At 56.8% G+C, this 14,960-nt stretch overlaps 1 protein-coding gene across 1 annotated transcript in view; it reads left to right on the top strand.

The window, feature by feature from the left end:
* Positions 1-12,295, top strand: part of KCNJ6 (potassium inwardly rectifying channel subfamily J member 6) — a 54,854-nt gene extending 42,559 nt beyond the window's left edge. Inside the window, exon 2 of the mRNA XM_090271746.1 lies at positions 11,936-12,295. Within this exon, the coding sequence (XP_090127872.1) occupies positions 11,936-12,261 (326 nt within the window). The 3' untranslated portion in view covers positions 12,262-12,295. The remainder of the gene's footprint in view (positions 1-11,935) is intronic.
* Positions 12,296-14,960: the final 2,665 nt, after the last annotated feature.

The following is a 14,960-nucleotide window of genomic DNA, read 5'->3' as shown; positions in this document are numbered from 1 at the left end:
ATATGATCAAGAACAACTAATAAGTTGGCTGGTTGTTCATATACAATCCTGACAAGCAGATAAACCAGGTGAAAAAGAGGGAACAGGATCTACAAATCTAGTGTTTGTATCAAAGGGGAAAAAAGCCTAATTCGCTGTATGCCATCTATACATATATAAATAGGTACCTACGGTCAGCCAGAATTTTATTTACAAAACCTGTGTTGACTCATGGCTCACAGGTGCTCTCGGTAGCTTCAGAAATGAGTTGTGAGGATTGACAACGCTTTCTAAGGTTAATATACAGGGTTCTTCCTATATATTAGAAGGGGTGTGACATAGTGAATCACTGCAAAAGGGGCCATGAGAATTTCCCGCGATGAACCGGTGCTGGGCTTCAGGCACTCCCTGGAGCACAGAAGGTCCCCCCACCCCGGGGCAAGTCAGTACCGCGCTCCTGCCCTCGTGGGCCCACGAACATCCTACCCCTCGTGCTGAGTTTGGGGTGGCAGGCCTGCCACTCAGTTACAGTGAGTGTTGATGTCCGCCTTCCGTTCCTCAGCAAGAGCTCTACTTGTTTCCCGTTCTTCTGTCGTACCTTTGGCTAAATTCAAGCAAGTCCCACGAGCAACAGAGCAAACTAACATTTATTGAGCGCTTACTGCTGTTCTGAGTACTTTGTACACGCTAACCCATACGGTCCTTACGGATCTTCTGAGATGTATGCAACGTTCTTCTCACCCCAACTGTGTGGGTGATACGAGCCACGGGACATTTAATAACTGGTCCAAGGGCACGTAGCTTCTGTATGAATTATCTGTCGTTACACAACTTAGTGGCTGAGAACAACAAACACGTGTCTTGTCGTAGGTCAGGAATCGGGAGCCGCTGGGCTGGGTGGTTCCGGGTCAGGGCGTCTCACGGGGGAGCAGACACAGCCATGGCTGCAGGCACCTGGAGGCTGGGGCTGCACTGGGACTGAGGACCCACCTGCAACGTGGCTCCCTCGTATGGCTGCCGGCTGGACGCCCCAGTGCCACACCACGTGGGCCTGTCATAGGCTGCTTGAGCATCCTCACAACATGGCAGATCCTCTTCCCCAAAGCAAGGGATCCAAGAAATAGAGAAAGCCACAGTGTCTTTAATGACCCCATCTCTGAGTGACACATCGCATCTGCTCTTCCTGATTCATTCCAGAAGTTACTAAGTCCAGCCCACACCAGGGTATCAAAGCATGTAAATCGAGGAGCTAGGGTATGGACCAGCCCGTCTGGCTGCAAAGGCCACCTGCTTCATCACTGTGGTCGCGATCCCTAAGTTTGCTGGGCAACGTGGGTCTCTCAACCACTTGCGCACAACTCTGGAGCTACTGCTGTTTGGTTCCCTTCCAGGCCCAGCACCCCCCTTATCATGGGCCCTTTCTGGGTGTTGCTGGGAATTAGCCCAGACAGAGGGTTCTAACCCCACGAGAGGTTTCAAAGCACTTAGGTGAGCCTCCCCACCTCTCTGGGGGTTTGCTTTGGAGAAGCTATGGCTCCCAGTCTACTATTCCTGCCCCCAGGGAAATTTATCTGAAAGAAACACGGCGCTGACCACATCATTCAGCCCCTCACATGTTCAGTAGCACCCGCCCCGCACCCGCCCCCCCCCCCCCACTGTTGGCAGGAGTCAATGCAGGATGGACATCTGTGAAGGCCAACCACAATGCAGACCTAACGTACCCGGGAAGCATCGTCCCCTGCCCCAACCTTCACTTCAGCAACCCCTGTCTCAGTCCCCATAAACCACCCACTAGCTGCTCCCTCTAGAAAAAAGTTGGTCCCACAGCCCTGCACTTATCCTCCGAGGCTCTCCCAATAAGCATCTTCCTCTTTAAGATCTTTCTGACTACCCCCAAGTTAGCCAGCAGCTTCTCTCTGGCCCCATATAACTTCACACATACCACTCGAATTGCACTTAACGCTTTGCATTGTGAATGTCTAGCTTCCATCAGCAGGACACCTCTGTGAGAGTAAAACACGCGGGCGAGGCAGAGAGCTGGCGCTCCAAATGGTTGCTGATGAGTGGATGCATGGACAGGTAGATGGATGGGTTGCTGGCTGGGTCAATGAATGAATGGGGGATGGTTCAGTGGTTGGGTAGGTGGGTGGATGATGGTTGGGTGGATGAATAGTTGAGTGGGTCGGCATGTGGGCAGGTGGGTAGATAAAGGAATGAAGAGTACAATTTCTAATTTCATGGAGCTTACAGCAGTGAAATAAAAATAAGATTAACTATTATAGTCTAGAGAAACTCACTAAGAAAAAAGGTTATGGAAAATAGTCTGATTGGGATAAAACCATATAAAAGACAAAGCGTCAGTTTTTAATACAACAACAAAAGGAGAGGAGGGAGAACGGAAGGGACAAGAGAAGAAAGGAAAAAGCACTCTTTTTGTTTGTTTTTGGTTTTGTTTTGCACACCCAGGGATTTGGTACTCTTGAGCAAAGTAGGGCTATCTGAGATTGTTGCGTTGATTTTCCCGCTAAGGGTTGGAAATGAACTCTCCTGGCCAACTTGCTCTCTGGGTGGGACATGGAGGCCGCACATGCCCAGCGTGCAGCAGGACGGGGTGGGCAGGAGCTGCTCTCCCAGCGCTGAGCTGTTGCCATGGAAAAGCCATTGTCTCCAGGCTGTGTTTACCAGAGTCCCCTCCCGCCCCCGCCCCCAAGGCTGCCGTGCTCCAGCAGGTGGGAGCTCGCCTTCCGCTGCAGGAGGGAGGGGTCCTGCAGTCACAGGCCACAGTCAAGGCCAGCAGGGCAGTGATCACTGCCCACATCTTGGCTCCTGGGCAGAGGGTTTCTGCCACTGGACAGTTAGAGCTCCCACGCACAGCGTCAGCCTGGCCAGCAGCCCTGTCCCCTGCAGTTCTGTCCTGCAGTCACTCTTCATAAGGTCTCAGGTCCCAGCACAGGGAAGAGGGGAGACCACGAAGGGGATGCAGAGCCTCTGTGAGACCAGCAATCTCCAATAATGCTGGCAGTGTGCGCTGATGGCTCTCACGGTTCCTCCACCTTGTCACGGCGGGGGTGGGGCGTCTTGGCTGCGGGCCGTCCTGTGCACTGTAGGGTGTTCTGCAGCTCCCTGGCCTCTGCACCCACCCCCTCCCCCAGCTGTGGGGCCCTGAGAACCGTCGCTCTAGAGGGCTGCCCACCTCTCTGCTTTCCCCTTATTCGTCCATTCGGCCCCTTCGCAGATGTGCGGGGGCCCCCGGCAGACCCCAGCTGCCAGCACCACGAGCACATGTCCACGGCCCTGGGTGCTCCCCGCTGTGCCTTCCACGGGGGACTCTGTCCACGGTCACACTTCATTCCACGCGATGCATCCGGTGCCCGCCGTGGGCTGGTATCGGGGCACGATGGCGAACCAATTGCAGGGCCTGCCCTCAGGAGCTTAGCTCCCACCTCCCTCCTTGACCACGTGCTCCCTGAGGTCACAGCACGCACGCCTGACCCAGGGCAGGGCCATCTGGAGGGAGGCCCCTCAGCAGGTCCTCTCAGCAGCTGATCCGGGGCTCAGTGCTCCCCCGCCGTGGACCCCACCAGCCTCGCTCGCTGCCCTCCGACCGCGGGCCCCCCTGCCAGCGCTTGTCCCGTTTTCAGGTGCCCACGACCCCCCTGGGGTGCAGCCTCTGCTTTTGGAGGTATGGGTTCTGCGTGTCCAGCCAGTGCCGGGGCTGCTGCTCCTGCTGGTCCCGGGACCACACTGAGCGTGGGCAGCTGCGCTGCAGGTAGAACAGCGGACAGATGGCGCCAGCCTCCCACCGACACGGGGGCCCAGCGCGTTCGCCCTAAAGATGACCCTAGCGATAGGAATTTGGGGGTCGGGGTAACACAGTCACAGACTCTTTGGGGGCAAACCTCCAAATTCTCTTTCCCAGTGCAAGGAGGTCTGCTCGCTGATTTGAGACCGCTTCCAGGAGCAGCAGAGGCCCCTGGGGTCAGCTCCAGAGACCGGCCCATCAAGCTGTCCCCTGTTTCCACGCACAGACTCCTCGGGGGTTGAAACTGTGGCTCAGGCCGGAGCAGAGCGGAGGCAGCCTCCCCTCCCGAGTCCGGGGCCCCGGGAAAGGACGAGGGCGGCCCCTCCCAGAGACGCAGGACCCAAGGGGCAGCCCGCAGCCCCCGGCGACAGCGGCTTCCCTCCAGCGCGTCTGCAGCGCCACCTGGTGGTGCCGGGGCCGCCGCGCGCTCGGGGGGCCAAACCCAGGGCGGCCAGGGGCCGAAAAGCACCCCCCAGCTCTATTCCGCCCCTTCTGAGGGGTGATCTGTGCGGCATTTGCTTCTCCGAGGTAGAGCCATCAGCTCTGAACGCCCGAACAAGACGGAAGGACTTTGGGGGTCGCCCTGACGGTTAGTTCAGACGGTCACTGAGCACCGACTAGTGTCAGACGCAGAGCACGGTCCCGCCCGGGGCGCAGGAGCTCGGTCCCAGGGGGACCCTTGGAAAGTGCTGCCAAGCCCGTCGCCTGGGCCCAGGGTCCGCCCGCGCCCACCGGGGCCACCTGGCCCGCCGGCCCGGGGCTCTCCGGACCTCTGCACGGACTGCGCGAGCGGGGCCCGGGCCGGGGGCGCACGGAGTGGCGAGCGGGGCCCGGGCCGGGGGCACACGGAGTGGCGAGCGGGGAGGCGCCTTTTCAAAGGCTCCCCGGGCCGACGTGCGGGCTCTGATGGCCTCTGTCCAGGTTGGCCTGGGACTGAGGGGATCCCGGACACTCGGTGCTGGGACTGACACCGCCGGCTTGGAGGCGGGGTCCCCAGGTGTGGGCAGCAGGCGGCCGAGGGGCAGGTCGGTGTGGGGCGCGGAGGGCTGACGGCCCGGGAGGTGCCGCGAGGTCCTCGCCTGCGCCCGGGCACGTGCGGGGACTCGCGCTTCTGCCCCGGCCCCGCGCTCCGCGTGACCTGTCCCTGTTCTGTCTCCTCGGCCCCTGGCTGGGAGGGGCGTAGCCGCCACAGGGGTGCGTTCTCTATAATCACTAGAGGGAAACCGCAGGGCAGAAAGCCACACCGTGAAGGCAAGCAGGTAAACCCCGCTCTTCGGCCGTCTTCCCTTCCTGGGCTTCCCCAGGTGTCTCCAATGTACAGGTGAAACCAGTCCCAGCAAAGCCTCTTCCTCTTCTTGCCTCCACTGACCCACCTGGTAAACTCCTATTCATCCTTCAAAGCCCACCTTTTTTGAAGACTTTCCTGCATCACCCCCACCCAGCGAATCCCTCCCTCTCTCCGCCCTCCACAGCCGGGAACACCCTCTAGGACTGTGCACACCCATCCCTCTGGTTGCTGAGCTATGCACGTGGACTCTGGGTCTTCGGGTCTGACCCACGGCGGCCTCCTGCCGGCAGCCCGGGATGCACCCAGCCTGTCCTCGCAGGTGTGTGATGAGTGAGCTGGATCCAGCCGCAGACGCAAACAGGTCCTGTCCTAGGGCGGGAGGGGAGCGCTGAGAGCCATCCTCGCCTCTGAGGCTGAGAGGTGAATCCCCTGCCCAAGAAAAAGCAGCTACAGCTGCAGGAGGGAGGAGGGAGCAGCTTAAGGAGCCAGTCCCTGGAAGCGAGCGGGGCTGGAGGGGGAAGAGGAAGCTGCGTTTCAACACCTCCTTGTTACCAAATAAGAGTCAGCTGCCTGGTGCGCATAGAAGCCAGTACAGGGCACCAGCTTTTGAGAAACGGAAAGGCTTTCATGGGCCAGTCGGCTGGTGAGACTCAGACCCGCCTCCCTGATCCAGGAATCGGGTCAGGGTTTTACGTGGTAGCAGTTAAGGGCTGCCTGTGAGAGGTGTATCCACGGTTTAAGCTTTGGCTCTCGGTCTGGCTAATAGCAGGACAGGACCAGGTTCTGTGGTTACATCCTGACTTCAGGAGTCTTAACAACAGTGGGTGCTCGCCGTGTTTTCAGGGTGCACAGAGCCACCAGCACACCTGCCGCTGAGGTTGGGTCCCCAGCAGTGTGGGCTCCGGTCCACCCGTGGTTTTCAGCTATGGCCGCGTAACAACCGCCTGGTGAGGTTTGAACAAGTACCCCGCCCGCCTCTTGGAGTGGAGCCCAGGCACCAGTTCCTTCAAGAAGCTTCTGGGGCTCTGATGGGCATGGGGGCGAGAAGCCCCGCCCCAGCAAGGGTGCTTATTTCCCTGCACCCAAGCCCAGTTTGGCTCCCGCCCCACGGCACAAGAGGGACCTGCAACGGTGGTCCTCAGTCAGGGCAAGGTTGCGACCCCGCGACACTTGGCAACATTTGGAGACATCTTGGGGACCCAGAGATCATGCATCTGGTGTTTCCTGCTCAAGGTGGTCTGTAAGATGGGACACATGGCACCCCATTAAAGGGTGCTCACTGGCACTGATCATTCTTACTGCCCCTTTGCAGCCTCAGAAGGTTCTGGAATTCTGGGGCATTGATGGTCAAGTGCAAGGAGACTAACCGTGAAAGAAAGGGGGAGAGACCGCAGGTGTCGGCTGAGGCAGACACATCTGGGAAAGTCTACCTGCCGGGGAGCTTCTGCAGGAAACACTGTGCCGAACCCCCCAGGGAGAGTCATGTGCCCAGGTGGACACAGAACAGCCACGGGGGCAGCAGTGCTCCTGCAGCAACCTGGACCTCCCTTCCCACCTCCGCCTCCTGCCTCCTCCCTCCCTTTCCCCCTTCGTCCTGGACTAGGACCTGCATTTGCCATTTTTTGGGGGGGTGCATCTCTGCACAGCTGTAGTTCCAGAAACAGAGGCGCTTTGGTAGTTTTACAAAAGACTTTGAATCATTGCCCGTCAGGGACGCCAGGGAGAAGCCGAGAGGACACCCGATGGCGTCCTGACATGGCAAACTTGAGAAGTTGTCATTGCACCTGTGACAGCCCCCAAGTCGCGAGTGTCTGGGTGCCAGGTGAGGCCAAGGAGGCTGGTTCATTAGAGTCCCATCACAGTGAGGAAACTGAGGCTGGGTGCCCACCCCCGAGGCAGGTCCCTGAGGCAGGGGGCAGCACAAGGTCCCTGCCTCTCAGGGTGGCTTCGTTTCCAGTCCCTTCTCTGCTCATTCCCTCTTTGGTTCCTGCCTCTTTCTCTTCTTCACGCTTCCACTTCTCCATTCCCGTCTTCTCAGCCTTATTCAGACCTACCTGTTCACCCCAAAATTGTATATAGCATCACCAGCACTTGGGGTCACATAGCATCTGCCCCCTGTGTGAGGGGGTGGCCACTGTCCTCCACTGCACTTGGGACATTTCACATCCGTGACTTCCGTGGCGCCGAGTTCACAGTCAGGAAGGCCACCTCACAGTTAGACATTCTGCTTGCAGAACGGGTCACCCGCTGGTGCTGCATTCTCCAGGAGACGTGGGACGCCACCACCACCAGACACTGCCTGGAACTCTCCTCCGAGCTCCAGCGGGGACTCAGAACAGCGGGGCAGTAACTTCCAACCAATTCAGGCCCCTACAAAACCACGAAGCGCTTGAGGCCAGGGAACTGCATGGAAATGCAACTCATCTGAGAAGAGAGTTTGGAGTATTCCCAGCTCGGTTTCCAGCTCGTGCAACCACGGAACACAGATTACTCATTTGGGGAGTGAGAACAAGGAGTTCTGTCTGTGACGTGTGGGAGATACTTAATGTTCTGGGGAGCAGAATGAACCAAGGACCAGCCTGGGGACGGAAGGGCCGAGATGAACCTCAGGCTCTCCACCAACCCGGCGGACGGTCCGGGGCAAGCAGATGCTGCCTCTGCGTCCCCGTCTGTAACAGGAGGAGTGTGGGGGTGGCCTCCAAAGTCCCTTCCAGCCCCAAGAAGGCAGGATTCTGTGCCACAGAGAATTTCTTTGCCCTCAGCATCCCTTCCCTTGCCGTCGTCCTGCCTCTGGGATTCGCCTCGCCTCGGGACCCCTATGGATGAATACAGTATTAGGGTGCGTTTTCCCGTTCCATCCATTCTGCAGACAGCAAAAGTAAATACATGTCACCACCGCCTGTTTCTGCATGGCTTTTTACACCCTCGGGAAGGTGCGCACCAACACCTGCTGCACGTGTGGCGAGTGAACGGCTCTTCTCCAGCGGTTGCCACTGCAGACACTTAGGACCGGTTTCAAGTGCCCGCGCAGCTGCAGAAACTTGACCGAGGCCCGCCCGTGTGCAAAGGCATTTCCAGATCTTGGTTTCCTCATCCAAACTAAATTGCAATGTCATGCTTGTCCTCGGGGACCGAACGCTGCGGGCTCTTCCTCTAATTCGCTGTGCGTTCCTGCCCCTCGCTTGCCTTGCTCTGGGCTCGCTTTCGTTTTCCGCTTATTCCCTAAAATGAGTGTCTCAGTCATGCCTGGCTGGTGTGAAATCAGTTAATTGGGCCTGTAGGGCAGACAGCTCTGTCCCCTGGCCCCACCACGTCCACGGCAATTCTGTGCCAGGAGTAATAAAGTAACCCGTAAATATTTCCAGGGGCAGGAGCCCCCTTTTAAGCAAAAACACCCACATTAGGAAAACGAGTCTCAGAACCTGAGTAGGTCCAGCGCTGCAGGGCATGATGAACTTGGAGGGCCACCAGGTCTGCGTGCGAATCCCCACCCAGCACCTCACCCACCCGTGGAGCAACCCTGGGAAAGACCCCGTCATCAAACCCAGATTTCTGGGGGCTGTGTCTCCAGAAGCTGCTCTTCATGGTGCCAGGGCCTTGCCACCAGGTGGTGGCGCAGTGGTCACTTAGGAGAAACAGCCGCTTCCTTTAACTGTCTTTCCACCAGGAACAATAGGGCAAAACAAGAGGAGAATGATTTTCACTAAATCCGGAAAGTCAGGGGTCCCCCCGGTTCACAATAGTCACCCCGACAGACTCCAGCCCTGTGGACAGAATCTTTAAAGGAAGGAGGAGAGGACGCTGTGTCCCCACCAGCCTGGGCAGGCTCCCCTGCTGCTACTCCCTGGGGACAGGGGGCAGATCCCTCCATCTCAGCGGCGCTTCCCTGGCCCCCCTAAGGTTTGTGGGGCAAAGCAGGAGCCCCCAGGACACACCAACTCTCTCTTGTGCCATCACTTACCAGCCAGTGGGGGTCTCCGAGTCATGTGTGCTCACCCCAGCGGTCTGCCCACCCAGATCCACCCACAGCCCCTCCAGGGTGCCCGCGCCATTGACTGTGACTTGGGGCTGCCCAGGCCTCGGGAGCCGGGTCAGGGCCATCTGCGGCAGGGGTGAGTGGGGCCCTAGGAGCCCTCGCCTTGTGGAGGAAGGCCGGGGAGCAGCAGGGCCACCGTGCACCTCCTCAACCACAGAAGCGCCTCCCTGGACCTTCCGGCAGGGCAGGGCCAACACCCCGCTCCCTGGAACTCCTCTCTGGGGCCTGAAGGAAGCACAAGCACCACGGCGACCCCCAGAGAAGGGCCCAGCCGAGCGAGGTGACCCTGTGGGGACCCTGAGTCTGGTCCCTCAGCAGTCACGCAGGGCCTGAAGGGGGCAGGCGCCAACCAGGCGCGTGTCTCCTGGAAAGGAGCTGTTTAAGACCCCCTAGAGGGTGGGCACACCACAGAAGGACCCCTGAAGAGTAAAGGCACTGGCCCCAGGAGCGAGCAACCCCCTGAAATGCAGGGGCGAGGAGCAGGGGGCGCATCCAGTGGGGGAAGGGGGCACAGGCCCATCACGCTGAGCCCAGGGGCCATTTCCCCACCGTCACGGACACCATTCTGCACGCGTCTGCCCCATGCACCCACCAGCCGTGCCACCGTGTTCATCAGCTGATCCTTCCATCCCCGGGGCTCCCCAAGGGCTCCCCACGTGCCGTTGGGACGCTGAGAGAAACCAGGGTGACCAATGTGGCTCAGGCCCCGGAGGCATCAGCCTCCCCGCTTTCCGCTCCCCCACCACACACTCAGAAGGCCCAGGCGCCTGGCCCCATGTTAGGCGCTGAGACCTCAGTCATTCGGGGACCTAAGCGAGCACCCTCCCTTCGGGAAGGCCCCGTCAGAACACCTGCTTCTGGGCTGCGGCCGGCAGGAAAGATTTCCTCCCGGGGTGGAAGCGGCTGGCACTCCTGAAGTTCATGCACAGAGTTCGGAAAACGTTCATTTTGTCCGGTTTTGCTGTGTTCGCAATGCTCTTCTGGAGGAGGCTTTTTTCAGGGGTCCTTTCCACATCCCCCATCCTCAGCGACGCCCTCCGGGCCGCCTCCTGTGCTGGCCCCTCCTGCCTGTGCCCCAGACTTCTGACTCTCTCGTGAGCCAGCTCCACACTGACCTTAAATATCCATTTAGATTTCATTTTAACTATTTCATTTTAGGTTCTACGTGGTTGTCTATGCAGCCAGAAGTGAAAGCCCAGGTGGATTTTATTTTATTTGCTCATCTCTGTTTTCTAGTCACTTCACCATAAACATGTGCTTCTTTTATGAAAAAAAAAAAAAAGCCATCAAGTTATTTCATCGCCTTTGTGACTTCCTGTTTGCCTCTCATGCTGAGCCCGTGTGTCCCTGCCATGACCTCCTTCCCCGTGCCCCCAAAACGCAGACCAGCAGCGGGAAGCTCAGGGCAGGGACACTGAGGCACGGGAGCGAGGCTGGGCTGCCCCTTCCTGCTATGCTCATTTCAGGGGAGACGCTGAAGAGGCTGGCATTCAGTTTAGGGGTCAGAAGCGCGGGCTGCGACCATCACCTCCATCCCTGGCAGCCAGTGTCTTCCTCCAGCCCCGACGAGCCAGCGCACAGCTTGGGGGACCCCTGAAGCTTGGATGCTTCTGTGCAGACATGCACACATGTCCCCTTCTCCCGCTTCGCCTGCGCCCAGCGCCTGAGGTGCGTGTTGTCCGCGCCAGTGAGTGACAGGCTGCCTTCTGGCATGGACGGGCACAGGCCCACAGGGGGACTTCCGTGAGTGTTGGGGGGCTTTACCTCTACAGGCGGTTTGAGCCACCAAAAAATGTTACTTACATTGCATGTGACAACGGTGTTAGTATAAAGATGAATAAGTTAACTTTTTTCTACCAAAAAACTTTGTTTCCTTCTGATCTTAAAAGAACTTAAAGTTTCTCATGGGTGCCTAAGAGCAGCGTGGGCCATAGGACCTGGACCTTCCCAGCTAACGGGGAAGCCATCACCGAGTGACTCTGGGGGCCTCCATGTCCCAGGAAGTTTTAAGAGATTTCAGGAAAAAATGCACCAGTTGGATTCCCCGTGTTCTATACCAAGCCGACTGCCTAGGTCCTTGCTAAGGAGGCGGGTGGGGTGTCCCTCGTTCTGTCATTTCACATTTACAACAAGCTGCTCCTGACTCCTGGGCTGCCAGCCGTTCACGTGGCATCTCTGTGTAAAGCTAGGGAAAGGCTCCTGACGTGGGGGGGGGGGGGGGGGGCGCCTCTGAAGCCCTGTATCCCTGCGCAGTCTCAACAACTAGCCCCGGGGCCTGGGGAGCGTGAGACCGGGGCGCGTCCATTTCAGCCTCCTTTGGGGACCCTAGTCGTGCCCGCGTGGCGTGGCACTGGGAGGGTAACGGTAGCCCGTGGCCTGCAGCCACAGGGCATTGCAGGGGTCGTTCCATATGCCAGACTTCGTCTAAGTCTGTGACCGAAGCACCCAAGTCCCAGTGGAACTCAGGCAAAGCCGTGGGAGGTCATGGTCATGACCCTGGGGCTCTGCCAGAGCAAAACGGGCACTAGACACGAGCACACGAGTGAGCACCTCTGTGCATGCGCACACGTGCGCCCGCGTTGTGTGCTGTGCATCGCCTGGTGGGCAAGCGAGTCTTGATGGGAGCCAGAACATGCCTGTGGTACCCCGAACCCCACTGGGAGGCCTAGACTCCCTGCCATGTGCTCTCGTGTGTGTTAGCGTGTGTCCGCACCACGGACACCGCCACCCTCATTGTGGAAGCGCCGCGGGCAGCAGCCCCACCCGGCGGCCCTTGGCGGCGGATCGCCCACTCGCGCGCACACTAAAGCCTCCGCTCTTCTCCCCGCAGGGATGACATGCCAGGCCCGGAGCTCCTACGTCACCAGTGAGATCCTGTGGGGTTACCGGTTCACCCCGGTGCTGACGCTGGAGGACGGTTTCTACGAAGTCGACTACAACAGCTTCCACGAGACCTACGAGACCAGCACCCCCGCCCTCAGTGCCAAAGAGCTGGCCGAGCTGGCCGGCAGGGCCGAGCTGCCCCTCAGCTGGTCTGTGTCCAGCAAGCTCAACCAGCACGCGGAACTGGAGACCGAAGAGGAGGAGAAGAACCCCGAGGAGCAAACGGAAAGGAATGGGGACGTGGCCAACCTAGAGAGCGAGTCCAAAGTGTAGTCCCCCGGCCGGGCCACTCCCTCTCCTGTCGCCCGCCCCCCCCCCCCCCCCCCGCAGCCCTTCCTTGTTTCTCATCCTCTTGCTGTTCTGTCTCTCTTACCTTGTTCTTTCTTCACTTACGTTTCATTTTGGCATTATCAGAAAACAAATCCTCAAGGTGTGAAATATCTACCTGCCCTCTCTCGGTGACTCAGATTGACGAGGTCGACATGGATTTGGTTAGGGTGCGAGGTGCTCTCCTTGGGGGCCCATGCCTGTTCCCTCCCTAAATACCACACGCTCACCTCCTAGAGATTTCAGCTGCTTACCTGCATGCGTTGTACAACATCAGATCACTCAGAAGAGTGTGTTGAAGATTCGACCTGGGATACATTTTAGGTCTCTGGTGCCTGCTCATCCCTGCGGCGAGACAGAGCGTAGCTCTCACTTTTCTAGATCCCGACACATTTCATCTCCACGGTGAGGGCATCGCAGGTGCAGGACTCAGGCGAGGCAAAGGCCAGGCACTGTACATACATATGCCTTATGTATTACTTCCTTTTGCAGTTAGTAAGAAAACCCAGCATGTACAAAAGTAGTGTAGAACACAACTTATAAATAATGTACATAGATATATAATTCATGTAGGTTTAGATCTATAACTTTAGGAACAAGATGTAAAAAAAGAAAAAAAAAGAAAAACGAAAACAAAAAAGATTCCCAATGTGCAGTAGGCATTTCTGTTCTAGTGCTGTGTTTTCTGAACTTCTTTGGTCCCGTCGACTGCTGGCCCTTTAGTGCATGGCCTTTGTTCCGTGTCCCAGGCTGGCGGCCCGTTTGGGCACCTCACTGTTCCCTCTCTGATCCTTTAATTGAATCTAATAAGCCATAGGTCTGAGGAAGCTGGGAGGTCCAGGAGACGGCAAAACCCACCACCACTATACTGATATACTGTGAAATGTTTACAAACTGAGGTCTCTTTTTTTTAACATAACAAGGGCCTCATTGACTAGCCTGGGGAAGAATTCCAGAAGGACATTCTCTGGCAGGTCACCAATGACGTGCTAACGCTTTTCACGTGAGCGCTCACCCTTTGTAGTACAATAGTTTGCGATGCTCCTCTGCAAAACCATTGATTCCCCAGCTCCTCCACTCTGTCATCATGAGGAACTACAGACTATTACAATGAGACATGGCAAGTGAGCAGAAGATGGTTGGGTCTAAAGCCAGGAAATTCATGAAGGCTTGTAGTATCACTGACCTCACACTCTTTGACTTTATCTGACACTCTTCCTGACCCTGGGGGATTATCCATCAGCTTCTTGCATTATTATTTATTCTTACTCTTGTATTATTATGAAATGACTAGAGTTTAACATTCAAAGATTAGTCCAACAATTTTGGCGAGTATCTCGGAAATCTCTCAAGAGTGTGCCACAGGTTAGAAATCAAATCCACGTGTCTCTTAATCAAAAGAAAACAAAAAGCTGCAGCTTTAATTCATTTAATCTGCAAATATAAATGTCGAAAGAGAGAGAGAGAGAAAGGAGAGAGAAGGAAGGAAAGAAGGGGGAGAGAGGGAAGAAGGGAGATATTTTGTACTTAAAATCTAAATTTCAGCATTAAACATTTTTCCAATAAAAAAGGAAGAGAATCTCAGACAAAGGGCAGGTGGAGATTTTGCACTGTAACAAATCTTTCACACTAACCTTACGATATTAAACTGTTCGTTCCCTAATGCAGTTGCCCATCGTAAATGTCCATTGACTGGATTCAAGTTCATCTTCAGCTCCTACAGCTGTGCTCAGTTTGAGGCTTCGCACCACGGAGGTCGAAGAACTCAAACTAGCTGCCCCTGGCTGTTGACCTTGCTTTCCCTGACCAGCTTCGCCATAGTTTGGGGGCCCTGTCTACTGGAAAACACGTCACAGAGATAAGGAAAGTGGCTCCTCAGCTTAACACGGGGATCTCTCTTCTCCCACCTCCAAGACTTTGCATCAGGACCCCTGCTTCTCGGCATGGACTTTATGGAAAACAAAACTGACGGCCATCGCCCTTTCCCGTTGGCCAGCCTTTCGCCTTCCGCGTTGAATATCTGTTGAGTCACTCGTTCATTCCACACTCTCGGGAAGGGGTTGTGGTCACAGAGGAGGAGGGAGCCCCAGACGCCTCCTGCCAGGCTGTGGGGAGGCACTGTGGCCTTACCTCCACGCAGCCTTACAGAGGGCGCCCCTGGCCCGAGGGCGCGGGCGCTGCAGCATCGCCGGAGTTGCAGGGCTTGGCACGGCAGCACAAAGCCAAAGCGAGCAGGGGGTGTGGATCGTCTGCTAATTTAGCTCTTGAAGACTCACTGGGCCTTTTTAAGTCTGCTACTGAGGCTGCTGTCTGGTTGGAGCGGCAGCTCAGGCCCATTAGCACAACTGAACAAGGAGCCTTGGCGACCCTTTGGTCACGCGCACGTCAGTTCTGTGACTGTGGCCGGGCAGCCGGGCGAGGCCCTCCCCGTTCCCACTGTCTTTGGTGTCAATGTAGTTGGAGACAGAACATGAACCAAATCTCGTTTTTGTAATGTGAGCCTCTGACTCTTTAAATGAGGATGTTCCAGAAGAACCTTTTACTAGAATGTCCCGATCAAACATGTCTATTTTTCTACAATTATTGGTACCACAGTTTAACGGTGTATTTTGTGTCAAATGTTAAAATTTGGAATTGAAAGCAGC

Source organism: Furipterus horrens, unplaced genomic scaffold (genome assembly GCF_987537825.1).
Source record: "Furipterus horrens unplaced genomic scaffold, mFurHor1.1.pri manual_scaffold_1, whole genome shotgun sequence".
NCBI lineage: Eukaryota > Metazoa > Chordata > Mammalia > Chiroptera > Furipteridae > Furipterus > Furipterus horrens.
Note: the sequence above shows the minus strand (reverse complement) of the source record. Positions and strands in the feature narration are given on the sequence as shown.